This window comes from Musa acuminata, chromosome BXJ2-3 (genome assembly GCF_036884655.1).
Source record: "Musa acuminata AAA Group cultivar baxijiao chromosome BXJ2-3, Cavendish_Baxijiao_AAA, whole genome shotgun sequence".
NCBI lineage: Eukaryota > Viridiplantae > Streptophyta > Magnoliopsida > Zingiberales > Musaceae > Musa > Musa acuminata.
Window position 1 is genome coordinate 6720520 of NC_088340.1, and position 15604 is coordinate 6736123.

The following is a 15604-nucleotide window of genomic DNA, read 5'->3' on the forward strand; positions in this document are numbered from 1 at the left end:
CCGGCAGGTTGCTTCGCCTTGGGGGATGTCGGCGGGACAAAGTCCAACCCACGAGCAACGTTCCCCTGAAGTCAAAAGGTTGGTTGTTTTTCGTTTCCTTTTTAACTTAACGTGATCCCTCGCTTGCAAAGGTGGGACTCACCGGGACCCTGGATCATTCCCCAGTTAACACATGGGTAGTCGAGGGAGTACGTTTGTTGGGCTGGAAAACAAATATTGACTTTAATTTTAAACTGCTTCGGAGGGACAACTCGGTCGGTGTCTCAAAATTCGATATTCTTACGCCAAAGCAGCTGGTGTTACCCCCCCAAGTGGACACACGCCGTCGCGTCAGAGGTGGAGGGGTTCGGTGGGAGAAAACGTGGGTATAAATATCAGCATCCTCACACATGGATTTCCCGACGCTAGAAACCGTGACGTAGAATCTACGAAAACGAAAAGGATCAACTGCTTCCGCCATTCCACCATCTGTTTCAACTATCAAACCAGCATTTGCCATGTAACCAATTTCGTGGGTCCCATCGTCCAAACCGGCAATCGTTCTCGAATATTCACTCGCCACGTCATTCTTTTGCAAGAATTACTACAGCGGATTCCATTTCGAATCCACCAGTCTCGTTCGCTCGGTCGTTGCTTGCCGTCTTCAATTGTAAACATCATTCAATGGTTTGTCCGGAGACCGTTCGGCGTCATTCGAGTGACACTACTTATTAGGGTTCATGGGGGGGAATTCGAGGGCGAATTCGCCGTCTTTCTACCTCCGCGGCGCGATCCGGAAGTCCAATCTGCGATCCCCAGTATCTTTCTTGCTGGCGTTTCCTTTTTCCTTGTCTTTTATCTTTTGATCGGCATTTGGTTATGGATTCATTTCCTCCTGTTTCTGGACCAGAGGACCACGAGGGCGCGATGGATACAGGTCAAGTGCTTGTGGAAATCCAGCCTCAAGAAGAACTTAGGTTCACATGTAAGTATCGGCGCATGAGTTCGTCGCCTGATGTTCTTGATCAATGGATAGGTTTCAAGATTTCGATTTCGAGAAGTGGATGAATTTCAGATAGCTGGAGTTCGAATATTTTTTGATAGGCCTAAAACATTGACGATTCTCATCTGATTTCAAATTTTCTGAATCTTGTCATTATGATGTTGAGGCCCCCTCGTTGCCTCTTGCATGGCCAAAATTCATTTGCTTTTTGGTGGTTTATGTTCTTTCCTTTTAAGAAAAAAGTATGTTCTTCCTATTTGACGTTCATATTATAGCTGGTTAAATAAATGATTAATTAGAAAAGAAAGAAGTGTTGTGCACATGTTTAGTCATTGATTTTAGGGAATCCATGAATCGTCGAGTATGATGGTCATCAATATAGATATTGGACTTGAAAGCCCATGAATAAAGATGAAACTAGAATAGCTTGGAATTCCTTGAGGTGGAAACAGGGTACTTAGAATCTGCAGTTCATGCTGGCATGAGTGATTTGTGTCTTCTGGAATTCCCATTTCATCCACTAATGAGGTACGTTCTGGTATGAACATAATACAGTTAGATAATTGACATGGACATATTTAAGATACAAATCCTCTTTTTCATCATGAACTAATGATCTGATACTCCTCGCATGGAATATCTTGGCAAGAATTAGAACTTCTATGACACTATTGGCTTTCACAAAAATTATAGCTGCTGAATCTATCAAGCTGAAAAAATTTTACAAGTTATAATGATCAATCATTGGAATCTTTTTTAATATCTTGTTGACGTTTTTAAATTGATCCTATATGTGTATCATTTTGTTGGCTATGATCTTTTAAAATTGCTCTATCAATCATATTCATTCAAAGTCTCTTTTTTTTCCTGATTTTTCCACATAATGCTTATAACCTGCAAGATATCTAAAACCTAGGTTAGTTAATTTATGTAATTGTACACTGATACTAACATAATACAATTTCTTTGTCTATTCCAGTTGAGTTAAGGAAGCAGAGTTTTTGTTCTGTTCAACTTGTCAACATATCCAATGATTATGTTGCATTCAAGGTTAATGCTTCTCTCTTACTGTTTGCGTCCAATATAGAGATTACAACCGTTAGTGATGGGATAAGCAGGAATTGTATGCTCTGCACTTCAGTTCAAATTGCCTCTTGAAATTTTATGCTCTTTAAGTAACTTGTTCATTATTGCACTGAATTAGTAAATATTTGTTTGAGACCAGTCACTCTCGTCAGCATAGTCAAAATAGAATCTAATCTTGCATATTTCATTGTCTTCTGGTGTCAAACTTATCACTAATTAGTCTGAGATACTTTCCTTCCATTTCTTGTTCCATTATGATCTTCTCTAGTGCTGTACCTTATCCTTACTATCCATTGTCATTTGCTCTTTGTTTACTTTGCTAGATTCTCAAGCATTGGTGGTTAATGTCTCAGTTATTTTCTTGATCGATAGGCTTAATTATTCATGGAAGCCTACTTGTGTGCCTTTTGTTGGAGATGAATGTTGTCTTTGCATTGCCATTGCCATTGCCATTGTTCTCATGAGTTATTTGTAATTGAAAATGATTAAACTATTTCCATATTCACTAGGTTAAAACAACATCTCCTAAGAGATACTGTGTGCAACCAAATATGGGCATCATTCTACCAAGATCAACATGCAACTTTACAGGTCTGCTATCTCGCTTTTGTTTTAACATTGTAAATATTCATGCCTAATATATAATCCAAAGTTTCTAGTTAGCAATTAATATCAGTTTATAAAAGGTGCTTCTCGAGTTATGGCTGTAAAAATTTTACAAGGAAATGAGATCAGGCTGCATCCTGTTATCATATCTTTACTCGAGCCATTTCCCATCCACATGGATCAGCTAGAAGTTGTTACTGAATTTAATGATAATGTGCAAATAATTTCTATATTGCATATTGCCACATTAATGGTATCTGTGTGTTTGATTATTTGCTTGGTTATGCAATTCTATTTTAGTTACTATGCAAGCGCCGAAGGAAACTCCACGTGATATGCAATTAAAAGATAAGTTCCTTGTTCAGAGCACAGTCATTCCATTTGGTACTACTGATGAGGACATTGTACCAAGTTTTGTAAGTATCTAATAAATTGAAGTCTTATGTGTAGTATTATACTATGTCCCATGATTGTTCTTTTTTGGCTCTACAGTTCTTTAAAGAAAATGGTAAATATATCCAAGAAAACAAGTTGAGAGTTGCCCTTATCAGCCATCTACATCCTCCACCACCAGAAAATAGAACTTTGAGGCAGGAGCCAGCTCATGATATTCCTGATTTGGCTGAGATTTCTATTGCCACTAATGGCATTTTGAAACATGAACCAGCTGAAGAAGTTCCCATTTTGATAGAAACTTCTATCTCAAACAGTGGTGCTCTGAAACAGGAGCTTGATCATGAAAGAGAGATGTCAAAAGAGACTTGTTATTTTAGTGATCAAACACTTGGTGGAGTAGCAGATGTAACCCCATCTCTTGTAAGAGATCTCCTTCCCTGCATGTTTTCTGTTTCTGTTGCAGCTTCCTTTTTTGTTGGAAAGCTTACTTCAGATAGTGTCAATATTTGCACGTTTAATTTGTACTGAACTACCAGAATCTGGATCTTGTAAATATTATGTTTGTAAACAGGCATTTAATATAAACATTATGCACTTTCTGATATTATAGAATCATCTAGCCTCTATAATCATCAGATTTAATGATATTTGCAATTTTGATGTTGAAATTGGTTCATTACTTATGGTACCATAAATCTGTCTCCTTATCTGATGGAGCTTCTTAACTGGACTCATGTTTGTCCAGGTGGCCGAAGATATTGATGAGTTGAAGTTGAAACTCAATAATCTCGAAGCAAAATTCAATGAGGTTAGATAGTTCTAATATGTAGCTTTATTATACCTATTTATGCTTTTATTCTGGTGTTATGCGTTATATTTCTTATCGCATGCTATTTTTTGGTATTGACAACTCTCTTTTGAGCAAGACTTTTGTTACCTTTTCCTGTTGGCAAGTCAAAATGGGAATAGCATACCATTGGCAGGGAAGCAAAGGTACCACTCATGGGGCCCATGCTGTCATCCTTCCTCTCTAATCACCTTGAATCCCCATTTATCTTAACGCCATCAGGAAACAAAGGCATTTATCATTCTCTCATATATCATGCTATTTTTCACCCGTGTCCCAGAACATTCTCTTGCAATCTGCATTTATCAGAAAAGAGTGATTTGCTGATTTTGCATAATGGAAATTGCATTGTGTACTGTACTATTTTAGACCATAAACAGTTGTTTTATTTTCAAAGTTCTTGCAATGTCTTTCAAATTGCATGTTTATATTGTATTCAGAACCTCGCAGAGCATATTTGAATAACCATATTACTAAGCAGAGCTTCAGGTTTCAGTTCAGTTGCTCTAGTTGTGTTTTGTTTCTACTTGTAGCTGTAACATTGGAATTTATAATACTAATACATAGTAATATTATATATATATATATATATATATATATATATATATATATATATATATATATATATATATATATATATATAGTATGTGAATGTGTGCGTGTGTGTGTGTGTGATGCTAAATTCCATCTTTTTTAGGCAACATGTTACCATATAGTCTAAGAGATGGAAATATTTGCAGGCTGAGAAGACAATAACAAGTATGAGAGAAGAGAATATTGCAGCAATTCAAGACAGAGATAAATTTCAACTAGAAATTGTGAGTTTTTTTTATTGAAAACAAAAGGTTATGATTCTTATACTATAAAGAACATCTTATATGTAGGAGCGAGATGGAGCTTAAATATTTTGCATACCCATTAGATATTTGCAGAAAAGTAAACTAAACTTCTTTTTTGTGCTGCAAAGCTTTGTAGTAGATTAACCATCTGTCAATACATGGTCTATGCTGACACCTATCTCATACTAACCATGTTCTTTAAGAGTCAACTGTGGAATGCAATTGAGGATCTCTTTTCTGAATCTTCTCTCCTTTTTACCATACAAGTCTGCATTCTTGAGGTTCTTTTCTCAAGCCCGATAGGTAAATTAACTCATTAGCTATCAACCTAAAACTAGATAGGTTCAATTATAAGTCTAAAGTAATAGTAGTAGACTAGTGGTGGCTCCACATTATCACGTGTCTCCAGTCTCTTTTCCTGCTCAAGGTCACTCACTATACCCCGCTTTATCCACATCAGTAGGTAGCCTATTTTTTGCTTGCATTCTCTTGTCATACTTAGTAGTAGATTCATTCTGTACCTTGCAGACACTTGTAGTAGGATATCAATTAACATGACCCGATTCTAAAGAAAACTATTTCATCAACTTCATAGGTTCAAAGGCAAACGACCCAAAATGCTCAAAAGTTATTTGGACTAGACCCATTTAGCATTTATATATGATTGTAATCATCCAACCATTTTGGGTATGGAACTGTTTGAGGTGTCAAACATCCCCATTCAATTAATGCTGGTTGAAAGACAAATAATTGATAGACATGCTTATTCAGCTGTTGAAATTTCCATCTTTATCTGATGATGTTGAGACCATGGGCATATTGTCTTAAAGCTTCAAATTGGCTGCTTCATAAACTATACACTATATCTTCAATATGCAAGGCATCATTCTCATTCTCATTCTCGGGGAAGCCTGAGTCCAAAAGTACGTGAAATGGCTGCTGATTAGCACAAATAGTATTCTTTTTTTATATATGATGTCATTTTGTGGGAATATTTGTTGGTACAAGTTTCTCTTCTACTGCTATTTGATTGGTGCATTTTTCTCCTTTCAGGCTGCGCTGAGAAGGAAATATGTTGTCAACATTCAATCCGGTTTTCCATTTTCGTTTATAGTATTCGTGGCACTAGTTACTATGGCATTTGGATATCTACTGCACCCATGAAATCCATCTCAATGCTCAAGCCTGGCTTAGTTTCATTAGAGCTAGAAACTATAATTTGTAAGGAAAAAGATTACAATTCCAATGTCAAATGTCAAATGTCAAATATTACAAACTCTTTTGCAATTTTTTTACGTCTTCCCCTGCCTGCTTATGCCGTATTTCCATGTAACAAATGTTCCACTTTGTATAAAGAGAATTCAAGGCTGATGTCAATTTATGTAAAATGTGTGTATCTTGTGACATTTCTGCAAACACTTACTTTGTTTTGGACCTTTAACTTCTGATATGGATCAATATTCTTACTGTATATAAAGGGTTTCCCTTTCCATCCCAATATTCTTCCCCACTGTCTTGTGCTTTCTTTTTGTAAGCTTTTGTTGCACAGTGTTACTACTTCCGAGAGCCTTGTCAGCCGTCGTTGGATCTTTCCAGCTAGTCCAAGAACATAACTACAAGGCATCAGATGATCACACATGTAATTGCACTATCCATGTCTCTGGGAAAGCTCCAATCTTGTGATAGATACCACATGCAATGTTGTTCCAATCTAATCATCCTCCAAGTTGGAAGGATTCGTGTTTATCTCTTATCTATGACCACAGCATCGCCATCATCCCCCGCCTGTTTCGGTATCATCTTCCTCAACAGTGCATGATTGATCCCTTGTACTACACCACTGGTAGTCTAATCCTTTCCTCAGCTCAGGCATTATGAAGATAAACTTAGGAAGATATATGTTATATTATTCGGTGGATCATTCATTCTATCTCTTTTGAGGTTTTGGATTGGATTGATTTTTTTTTAATTAAAATTGATTCAGTTTAGTTTGAATCGGTTAATCAAGTCGAAGAAGAGTACCCTCCCAAACTTAATCCGTGTAGTCTTTAAAATCAAATTATTGATAAATCTATTCGGATTAAAGATCTATATTTGAGATTCTATTTTTTGATTCGAATTCGATTCCCATACTCATGCTTGCTGCAGAAGATACAAAACATGCAATCTATCTAGATTTACTCAATCACTAGTACACTAATCAGTCTGTCGAATTGTTGCGTGAACCCAACAAGTGTACTCCGGTGGCAATTCATTGGTGAATCCACAGTTGGTAGCGACCGGTTTCTCATGCAGGTGACCACCACCTACCCTGAACCACATGATTGCCCTGATTTGTACAAAAAGTTTCTGATAGATAAGGGACAGACATTGATGCCGTGTGATGTATCAATAGTTAGCCATCGTTCTGCAAGTGAACTCATATCACATCTATATATATGCACACCTGCATATGCTCTCAGTGAAATAAATGAACAGCAGATCACACACAGCCGAGTGTTTCATATCAACATGCTATTCTTTCTAGTTCAAGAGAATATTAACATATCGACCATAATACATACATTATGTAGTTCATTGCACCAGGCTAATGTAAATGGTGGTGTTTGGTCCCTCTTACCCGCAAGACATGAACCTTCAGACATTCAGGTCTATGGTACTAATTTGTTCTACCTTTCTGTCTACACTTATACTATTTTGATTATATACATACATACATATACACACGTAAACATTTCAATTTCGATGCAGTAGAATCGCTACACTGTCTGCATCTCCCGATCGTCCGCCGCCACTGCATCCATAAGTGAAAACCTTTCTCCGGAGCTAGGAATATCATCAGAATCCATCTCAGGTTGCATCATGCTCCTGATGAACTCTGTGAACATAGGCCAATGCTCCGGCGAGAAGAATTCAGCACCCATCCTATGATAAGTGAATGAATCCAATCTTGAATTCTCAGCGAGAATGTTCTCCTTTATTCTTCGGAAGCCAGTAGTACCCACTCCCACTAGGGAATAATTCTCGCCAGCGAGTCTCACCCCATGCTTCCTGCATGCTCTCATAATCTGAGACAGCAGTGACTCCGGGCTGGACTTCACACCCTGAGGCTGATCCCGGTCAGAGAGGTCCATGCCTGGGACGATCATGGTGCAAGACTTGCTTGAGAAGATCTCCGCCACCGCGTCGTACCCGTCTCTACCGTCAGTGTTGTAGAACCCAGCCGTCAGTTGGGACGGCCGCGACCGGGTTTTATGCCACCAGTGCAGAAGCGGCACCTTGGCGGAGAGTGCAACAGGCAAATCACCAAACACTTGTGATGCCACCGAGAGCAGTCGGTCACCGTGAGATAAGAGCTTGCCGGAGTACCAGGACAGGAAGAATTGCCCGTAGGCCGTCTCCCAGGAGCCGCCATTCTCTTTGAAGAATTTCCCGAAAGCCGGTGACTGGTTGTATTCAGGGGCATCATGAGGGCCAGAATGGCCCCAGATAGGGTTGCCGGCTTCCATGGCGTGCCGTTTGAGATCAGCGAGCATATACTTGTCGTAACATTGGAATTCTCCAACACCAGTAAATTCATGGCTGCCGGAAGGAGGAAAAGAAGGGTATCGCAGCTCGCCATTGGGCCCGAGACCGATGGTGATGTCCTAAGAGGCAAAGGTTCGATTTTTATCCAGACGAACCGGATGAGGAAGGAAACGAAGAAAGGAGGCGGCTTTGCTTACCTCGATGGTGGCGCCGAAGAAGTCGGAGAAGGCAAAGCGGAAGCTTTGGAAGAACTCCTCGTACACTTCCATCGGGGTCTTTCCGTCGAGGACGGGGAGGTCGTCGACCGCGAACGAGAGGCAGTCGGGGTGCCGGCGGCCAGAGCGGTCGGAGAAGAGGAGGTCGGGGTTGGAAGCGGCGGCGCGGGAGACCGACTCTGGGAGAGGGAGGCGGGGACGGCGTTGGGCGTGAAGGTGGAGGGAGACCCGGAGGCGGAGACCGACGTCACGGGCCATGGCGGCGAGGGCGAGGTAGGAGGTCCAATCACCGGCGGCAGCGACGCCCCAGAAAACAGGGAGGTCGACGCCGTGGACGCCGAGGAGAGCGAGGGCGCGGAGGCCGGCTGCGATGGCTTTGCCGTGGTTCACGGCGTTGCAGTCGGAGACCGCATCCAACGGCAGACCGACGTACAGCCGAACCGGACCCGCCTAAACCAAAATTAATCCAAACCATCCGTTGCTTACATCAAAAAACAACGACAATAATCTGGACAGTAACGCTTAATCGCATTTATCTAAATAACATCTACGATTAAAATCATAATTAATCTTCGATCTTAAGCAGTAAATATGTCCAACAAAACAAAGGTAGAAATTAACGAAACTAACCTCCTTCTTCTTCATGGGAGGCGGCGCTTTCTCTTCCAGGACCGCCTCAGACCGGACAACGCCCTTGCGAGCCACCCAAACCGCTCGCTTCCTCCACGCCCCGCTCGCCGGCGGCTGGAACCCGACGCAGCTAGTTCTTGTTCTGGCCTTGATGGGATCCCGGAAGCCCAGGGTTCGGACAGGCAACAACGCCTCCGGCACAGCCGCCCCTGCTCGCTTCACCGCCAAACCAACCTCCATCTTCCCCGACTACTACTTCAACCGAAGCAGAATAGGAATGATTTGGTGTTCCAATTGTGAGAGTGTGGCTGTTCGAGATCATTAAAAGGGGGCGGGGCGTCGGACGAGGGGACAGAAAAGTAACGCCACGTGGCAACTAATCCGCAACAGAGCTACAAATCCTATTTATTTGGGATTGAATGACATATATACCCTCGACTACCGGATCATCTCCCTCGAAGAGGTTCGGCAATTTGGTGGTTTTTGGTAAAAGGCTGGATTATAATTGGAAATTGGAAAGGACGCGTGGCAGACAGAGCCGACACGGGAGTTTCCAGACGCCTGAGCAGCTGTGGAACACCAAACAGAGACGACCACCAATTGGGAGATCGAAGTGAAGGTTTGGGAAACGTGGCGAAGTGTCTTCCGGTTACTATCACGAACGGAAAAGTGCCCTCGGGTAGCTGATTCGTTGCCTGGCGGGCTCCAGAGCGAGGAAGAAGGCCAAGGAGATACGTGGCTTTCGGCTTTTGGTGAAGGCGGAAGGGCACCGTCACCGGCGGCTACGACACTGGCTATACGGCACTATCCAGTGCCGGAGGGAATCTCCTCAAGCGCACCTTGTCTGACACGTCACCAGACTGAGACGGCAGCGATACTGTTGTTTAGGCTCTTCTTGCATTTATCCCCCTACGAGTTATCTATTTCGGTATATACCTTTACTAGTCATTCTTGAATTAGACTGATGAGAAATCTGCTGTTACTGTTGACCTGATGTCAAGACATTTGGGGTTGCTTCTTCCCATGGTCATCATTTAAGTGTTCATGGGAGTGGAAGGTGGGCATGCCAAAAAGTGCCAAAACTCTTCACTCATCAGTCCAATCCACCAATTGTTGAAGGAAGAACAATCAACACCATCAAGTGGGCAATCAGGGGATGAATTGTGGATTGGCATCCAACAAGATAACTATTGATGCAGGTATAATAAATCATTAAGGATAAGTTTGTTTTGCTTCAATTGTGTTGGATCCAATACAAAAAAAACTACTGTTCAATAAATGGAATAATTACTATATTTTTTATTTAAAATATTTAATGTGTATAGTCTTGAAATTAAACATGCTATCATTATAAAGGTTTAAAGAATATTAATATTAATTAGAATCAAAATATCTCTATTGTATCTGTGAAATGATTCTAAGCAACGAAGATTGTTTATAAGGATATCTGTATATGTCAAACTAAAATTTATTTCTAATTTTTGGATGGTATATATATCACCTAAATAAATATTTAGACCGACGCTTATAAGGCCGACTCAAATTGAGCTGATCGATCTATTTGGGCCAACTCCAATTGGACCGACTTAATTTGGGCCGACTAATAGAACTAAACCAACCCGGATTGTTTGAACTGTTCAAATCCACCCCCCGCCCCCTTCTCTCTCTCTCTCTCTCTCTCTAGCCCCGGAAAATGTCCAAGAAAATGGCGACCACTGCAACCCCCGTCGACGGCAGTGGCGGCGGCCGTCAACTCCGGTCTCATCGAAACCCTCTTCCCAGATCGCCTCGATTCCGATCCCAGACGAGTCACGAAACCGTCGTTCTCGCTCTACCCACTTCCCTGCGCAGCAGCAAGAAGACGAAGCAGCAAAAGAAGCGGCCCAAGACCGCGCCCTCGGAGAAAGAACATACGCCGACCTGCGGCAGGAATAGGCGGTTGCCTTCGGCCTCACCGGACGCAGCGCCTCAGAGCCGGAGAAGGTCGCCCAGATTTGCCGCCAGCGCGGCGAAGTGCGAGAGTGACATGGGGTCAAGTGGAGGAGGAGGGAAAGAGATTGTTCCTGCTTCGAGGAACGTGCGGCCTTCGAAGCCAGTCGGAGCGCCTCAGATTCCGAGGAGATCCCCGAGGTTAGCCTCTATTGCGGCTGTTCACGCGAAGCAAGACGGGGTTCTTGATTTGGGCGGAGGAGGGAACCCGGTGGAGGGTGCGGAGAAGGAAGGTGGGGGAAACAAGAGGACGAAAGTAGAAGTGAGGGCGGAAGAGGGGAAGGAGGTAGTGGTAGGAGCATCAGAGCATTGTTGTGGCCCCGAGGAATGGACGGAAGAGCAAGAGATGGCATTGCGGAAGGCTTACTTGTCGGCTAGGCCGTCGCCACATTTCTGGAAGAAGGTCTCCAAGATGGTATTTTTCCTTGAATCCTTCTTCTTTCCGATTCAATTTTCTTGTTGTGCTTCAGGTCCTCTGTGTTTTGGCGGACTCTAAATTTATCTGACAGGTCTTGTCGTCGATTAATTTGTTCTACACTGTGCAATAGGATCGACTAATCTGTTATGCTGATCTTTGTTCCAATCCTTGATGAGGCTGTTCTGTAGGATTTAGAACCTTTAGATTTACTGATTGATTCAAATTGTTTGAATAGACTACTTTGCTGAAATCTCAATGGAGGTCAGCATTGCCTTCAAATAAATGATGTCATTGGGTAGCTCCAAGTTTGACAATCTCTTTCTGCATTTACCTAATTCATTTTCATCACTAGATATTTTAGAATTGCTTCTTCTTGTGTGCTTCTTGTTTAATTTCCACAGCTACATTACATCCCCAAATAGTGACGTCTATTAGTGCTAAAATGCACACACAATATTTAGAGAGAAAATTTATAATAAATATGTTTCTCCATGATATATATATATGAATTATAATATATAAGATGAAGCAATGAAGTATTTACAGCATGAAATTTGTAAGTTTCTTATCACCAAAGAGTCTTTGAACATATTAAGAAGCACATTTACAGTACTTATTTCATAATCTGAATAAAGTAAATTGATAAGCTTTGCGCATCTTTTCCCAGCAAAGGAATAAAATCTCACATTGGCACAGCATGTGCATTTTCCTTTTTGCTGATGATTGACATTGCTGGCAAATAAGAGAACAGCAAGCTAGAAAGTAAAATAAGAAATTGTATCTAGTGATGCATGCCGGATCGTTCTGATTTTCCTCATAGAAAGTAGAAATAAGAACTATTACTAGAACTGACATCATGCAGGAGAATTCATTTTTGTGAGGAACAAGTCAGGCTTACATGATTGAGATGATAACTAGGCCTTCTGGTGAAGTGCATCATATATCATGCCTTTCCATGGCAGTGCTAATTACTGCATTATAACAAGGAAAAGGCTTTGACATATGTGGAATATGAAGGAGATTTCTTATGCAAAGTTTGCTTGTAGATGATAGTGCCAACAATAGCTTCATGGAGCCTTAGGCTTAATATGTTATTTGGTATCTGGTTCTAAGTTTTAGATCTTTTTGATGATCATGGTGAACCACAACTTTCGAGAGCGGGCCTTGATACAAGGGTAAGATTGCTCCTTTGTGTCCTGGGTGACCAAGATTTGAGTCATGGAAACAGTCTTTTTAAATATTTAAAGATAAGATTGTGTATATTGACTCTCCCCAGGTGAGAGCCTCGTCTACTGAGTATTTCCTTTAGTAAATCATAACTTTTGTTCTAATTGATGAATAGGAGTAATAAGTGAATTTGCTAATTTTTTAGCTCTATGCAGCTTTCACATCTACGTCCACATCCACTACTTCCCTTTAATCCATGAGCCATTGAGGATATCCCTAAGGGTGAAATCCAGTGCAAGCAAAATTACAAATAAAGTGAGGTCCAATTCATAAGGAATTCTATTTTAAAATTTTCAGTGGGCACTTCCAGTGAATCAAGCTGTCAACAGCATAACCTCTGTGTTCAGAGTTTTGAATCCTTATGCTTACATTTCAGGAAACCAGAAGTAGCAGTTCAATATTATACTGTTAATTCTGATACATCCTTAATCTGCCATGACAAATAACATAACAAAATATAATGTTAATTGTCAGTTTTACTGAAATTGATGTATTGCACTTGACTCCGAATTATACAGTTGAGTCATGAATGCCAATAATTGCTATTGTTCATATGAATCATGGTTTTATATTATAAACACTGTTACTGTAATTATGAAGTCTTTATAATTACAAGGACATGGTTGTCTATGTACTTAGCCATGTAATTTTTAGCTTGCTATTAGGCATTGCAGTAACAGTGTTTCCAAACCCAGATTAACAAGTGACTTTTTCTCAATTGAAATGTGAATTGTGATATTCCATATATCTACAGGTACCAGGAAAATCTGCTCAAGAATGCTTCAACAGAATCCACACGGAGATTGCAACTCCACCCCAGCATCAACCTCGTTCAAGAGCAATCAAAAGCAATTGGTCTCCAATAGGAAACGTTACCTTTTCAGACAAATCTGTGGACAATATGAAGCTGAAGGTCAAAAGGGCAAGGAGCGGCAAACAAAAGAGTCTTGTTGCACAGAAGACAGTGAGGCACTTGCTAAGGCAGCACTGCTTGGCGGATCAAACCAAGGAAGCAGATTATTTCTCGGTTCTCGAAACTTCACCAAGTGCATTAGCATTAGATTTGCCCGAGATCACATCCCCTGGAACACCTGATCGTATGTTTACCAATGCTGGTTTCCTCTTGAAGTGCAGTGAGAACTCTACATCAGCTGCTCATAAGAGGCTCTTGTCACGGTTCAAGACCAGTAATGCAGATCCAAGTCCTGAGGTTCTGAAGCAGATTAAAAACGTGGCCTTGCACGAGAAGTACATCGACCATCTACATTGCAGAGAAGCAAGAAGAAGAGCACATACTAGGACAGCAAACTCTGTTGCTGCTGGTATGTACAACAAGACCGGTAACGATCCAGAACCTGGAGTTCTGAAAGCCGCAAGAGCTGCTTTGATCGCTGAAGCGAACGAAGCTATCACTCATTACCAATTCGTGCAATCAAACTTCGTAGATCATGAGGACGATGGTGCTACATCTGATAACCTTGATGGTAATTCTGATAATGATGTTGTATGATGAGGAAGTGATTTAGGCCCTACAATGAAGTCTTGGTTGGTGTAAACACACACATTCATCAATAATCCACATCTTAGTTGATATTTTGAAGCAGGATTTTGGTGGTCTGATCAAAGGCCGAGATGTTTTATGCTAATTGTTTTATCTTTATTGCTATAACATCAAATACACAAGTATTATATCAATGATGCCAACATCGGCTGCTGTACCAAACTATAGGTTCTCTCGGCATGTATTTATACATATATATGCTCTCTCGAATCTATCAGTCCTCTTTTATTCATCGAAGTCGAATCTGGCATCGTTTTTGTTGTGGATTTTGCAAATGGCCCTCGTCTGAAGCTGCATATTATAACATCACATCTATATTCAGATCATTCTACCACAAAAGAACAAAAACAAATTACAAAAAAGAGTTTAAGCTAATGTTCTTTTATATATATACACGTCAAAGTAGCAGCATGCATCACTCTATGATGAACAGTAGACGTTCTACGAAGCACAAGCGTGTCTCTGATACATACCTGACGATCGGGAGAGTGGAGGATGTACTCGTTCATCAACCAACCAGTCTTGGTGACGAACCCCGTCGATCTATTCTTGAGGTTGAACGCCAGCGACGTCTTGTGCCCAATTACCTCCGCGCCATTGTGGATTGGAACAAGCGGAGATTTGCCATACCAGAAGCCCGCCCCGGCCGTCCGCCTCACGTGCGCTGACGTACTACTGCTGCCGCCTCTGTCGGCGGCGGCGCTCATCCTATGCCTCGGCGTGTAGTAGTAGCCTGCGCCTTCTGCACCGTCCACAAAATCTCTTGCAGATCATGCTGGTAACGAAGTGGATCGATCAAGTAAAGATTGGCATGCTTACCGGGTAGATTCCATGGCTCGGTTTGGTAGATGTCGGAGTGGTGGATTTCGCCGGGTGGCACCGGGAGGCCGTCGACGAGCGGGCGGAGGAAACAGCTGATGACCTCCTGGTCTGTGGGCACAAACCTTATGCCCGGGGGGAACGGCCCTGCCATATTCTTTTCTTCTTTACTATGGTTAGTCTCGGAAGAGCTCGAGGGAGATGATGAGAAGGTATAGCTGCTACTGCTGTGGTTATATAGACAGAGGCGGCGGCGGAAGCCTACTCGAATTCGGATACACGTATCTAAGACTCGTTTCCTAAATCGGATTCCATACTGATTCGGATTCGAATCGTGCCAGGAAACCGTTTGACTTCGGATGAGATGACGTGTGGCCGAATCCGACATGGAAATCAATTCATCGATCTGATCTAATTTTATTCCCCACAAACTTCACAGCAAGCATGAAAGTATTTAAAAT

The 15604-nt window shown here is 41.6% G+C and overlaps 3 protein-coding genes across 5 annotated transcripts; 2 read left to right on the forward strand and 1 right to left on the reverse strand.

Annotated features, from left to right (window-relative positions):
• The first annotated feature begins 638 nt into the window (after window positions 1-638).
• LOC103977704 (vesicle-associated protein 1-1) lies at window positions 639-6144 on the forward strand. Of its 3 annotated transcripts, XR_010485076.1 has the most exons (10): window positions 648-797; window positions 892-964; window positions 1962-2032; window positions 2578-2659; window positions 2975-3090; window positions 3167-3490; window positions 3816-3878; window positions 3997-4063; window positions 4658-4735; window positions 5810-5869. XR_010485076.1 is itself a non-coding variant. In XM_009393291.3 (9 exons), exons 1-9 carry the CDS (start codon window positions 720-722, stop codon window positions 5918-5920), a joined length of 996 nt encoding a protein of 331 aa, XP_009391566.2. In that variant the 5' UTR covers window positions 653-719; the 3' UTR covers window positions 5921-6144. The 3 variants fall into 3 exon arrangements, 2 of the variants coding, with proteins under 2 accessions (XP_064954740.1, XP_009391566.2); XM_009393291.3 differs by lacking the exon at window positions 3997-4063 and having other exon boundaries at window positions 653-797; window positions 5810-6144; XM_065098668.1 differs by lacking the exons at window positions 1962-2032; window positions 3997-4063 and having other exon boundaries at window positions 639-797; window positions 890-964; window positions 5810-6144.
• Window positions 6145-7255: 1111 nt separating this feature from the next.
• On the reverse strand, window positions 7256-9429 carry LOC135607123 (inactive beta-amylase 9-like). The gene is made up of 3 exons (XM_065098669.1): window positions 9130-9429; window positions 8482-8949; window positions 7256-8403 (listed from the first exon to the last, which is right to left on the reverse strand). Exons 1-3 carry the CDS (start codon window positions 9367-9369, stop codon window positions 7516-7518), a joined length of 1596 nt encoding a protein of 531 aa, XP_064954741.1. The 5' UTR covers window positions 9370-9429; the 3' UTR covers window positions 7256-7515.
• Window positions 9430-10783: 1354 nt separating this feature from the next.
• Window positions 10784-14366, forward strand: LOC135607124 (uncharacterized). The gene is made up of 2 exons (XM_065098670.1): window positions 10784-11533; window positions 13518-14366. The coding sequence occupies exons 1-2, from the start codon at window positions 10823-10825 to the stop codon at window positions 14271-14273; spliced, it is 1467 nt and encodes a 488-aa protein (XP_064954742.1). The 5' UTR covers window positions 10784-10822; the 3' UTR covers window positions 14274-14366.
• Window positions 14367-15604: the final 1238 nt, after the last annotated feature.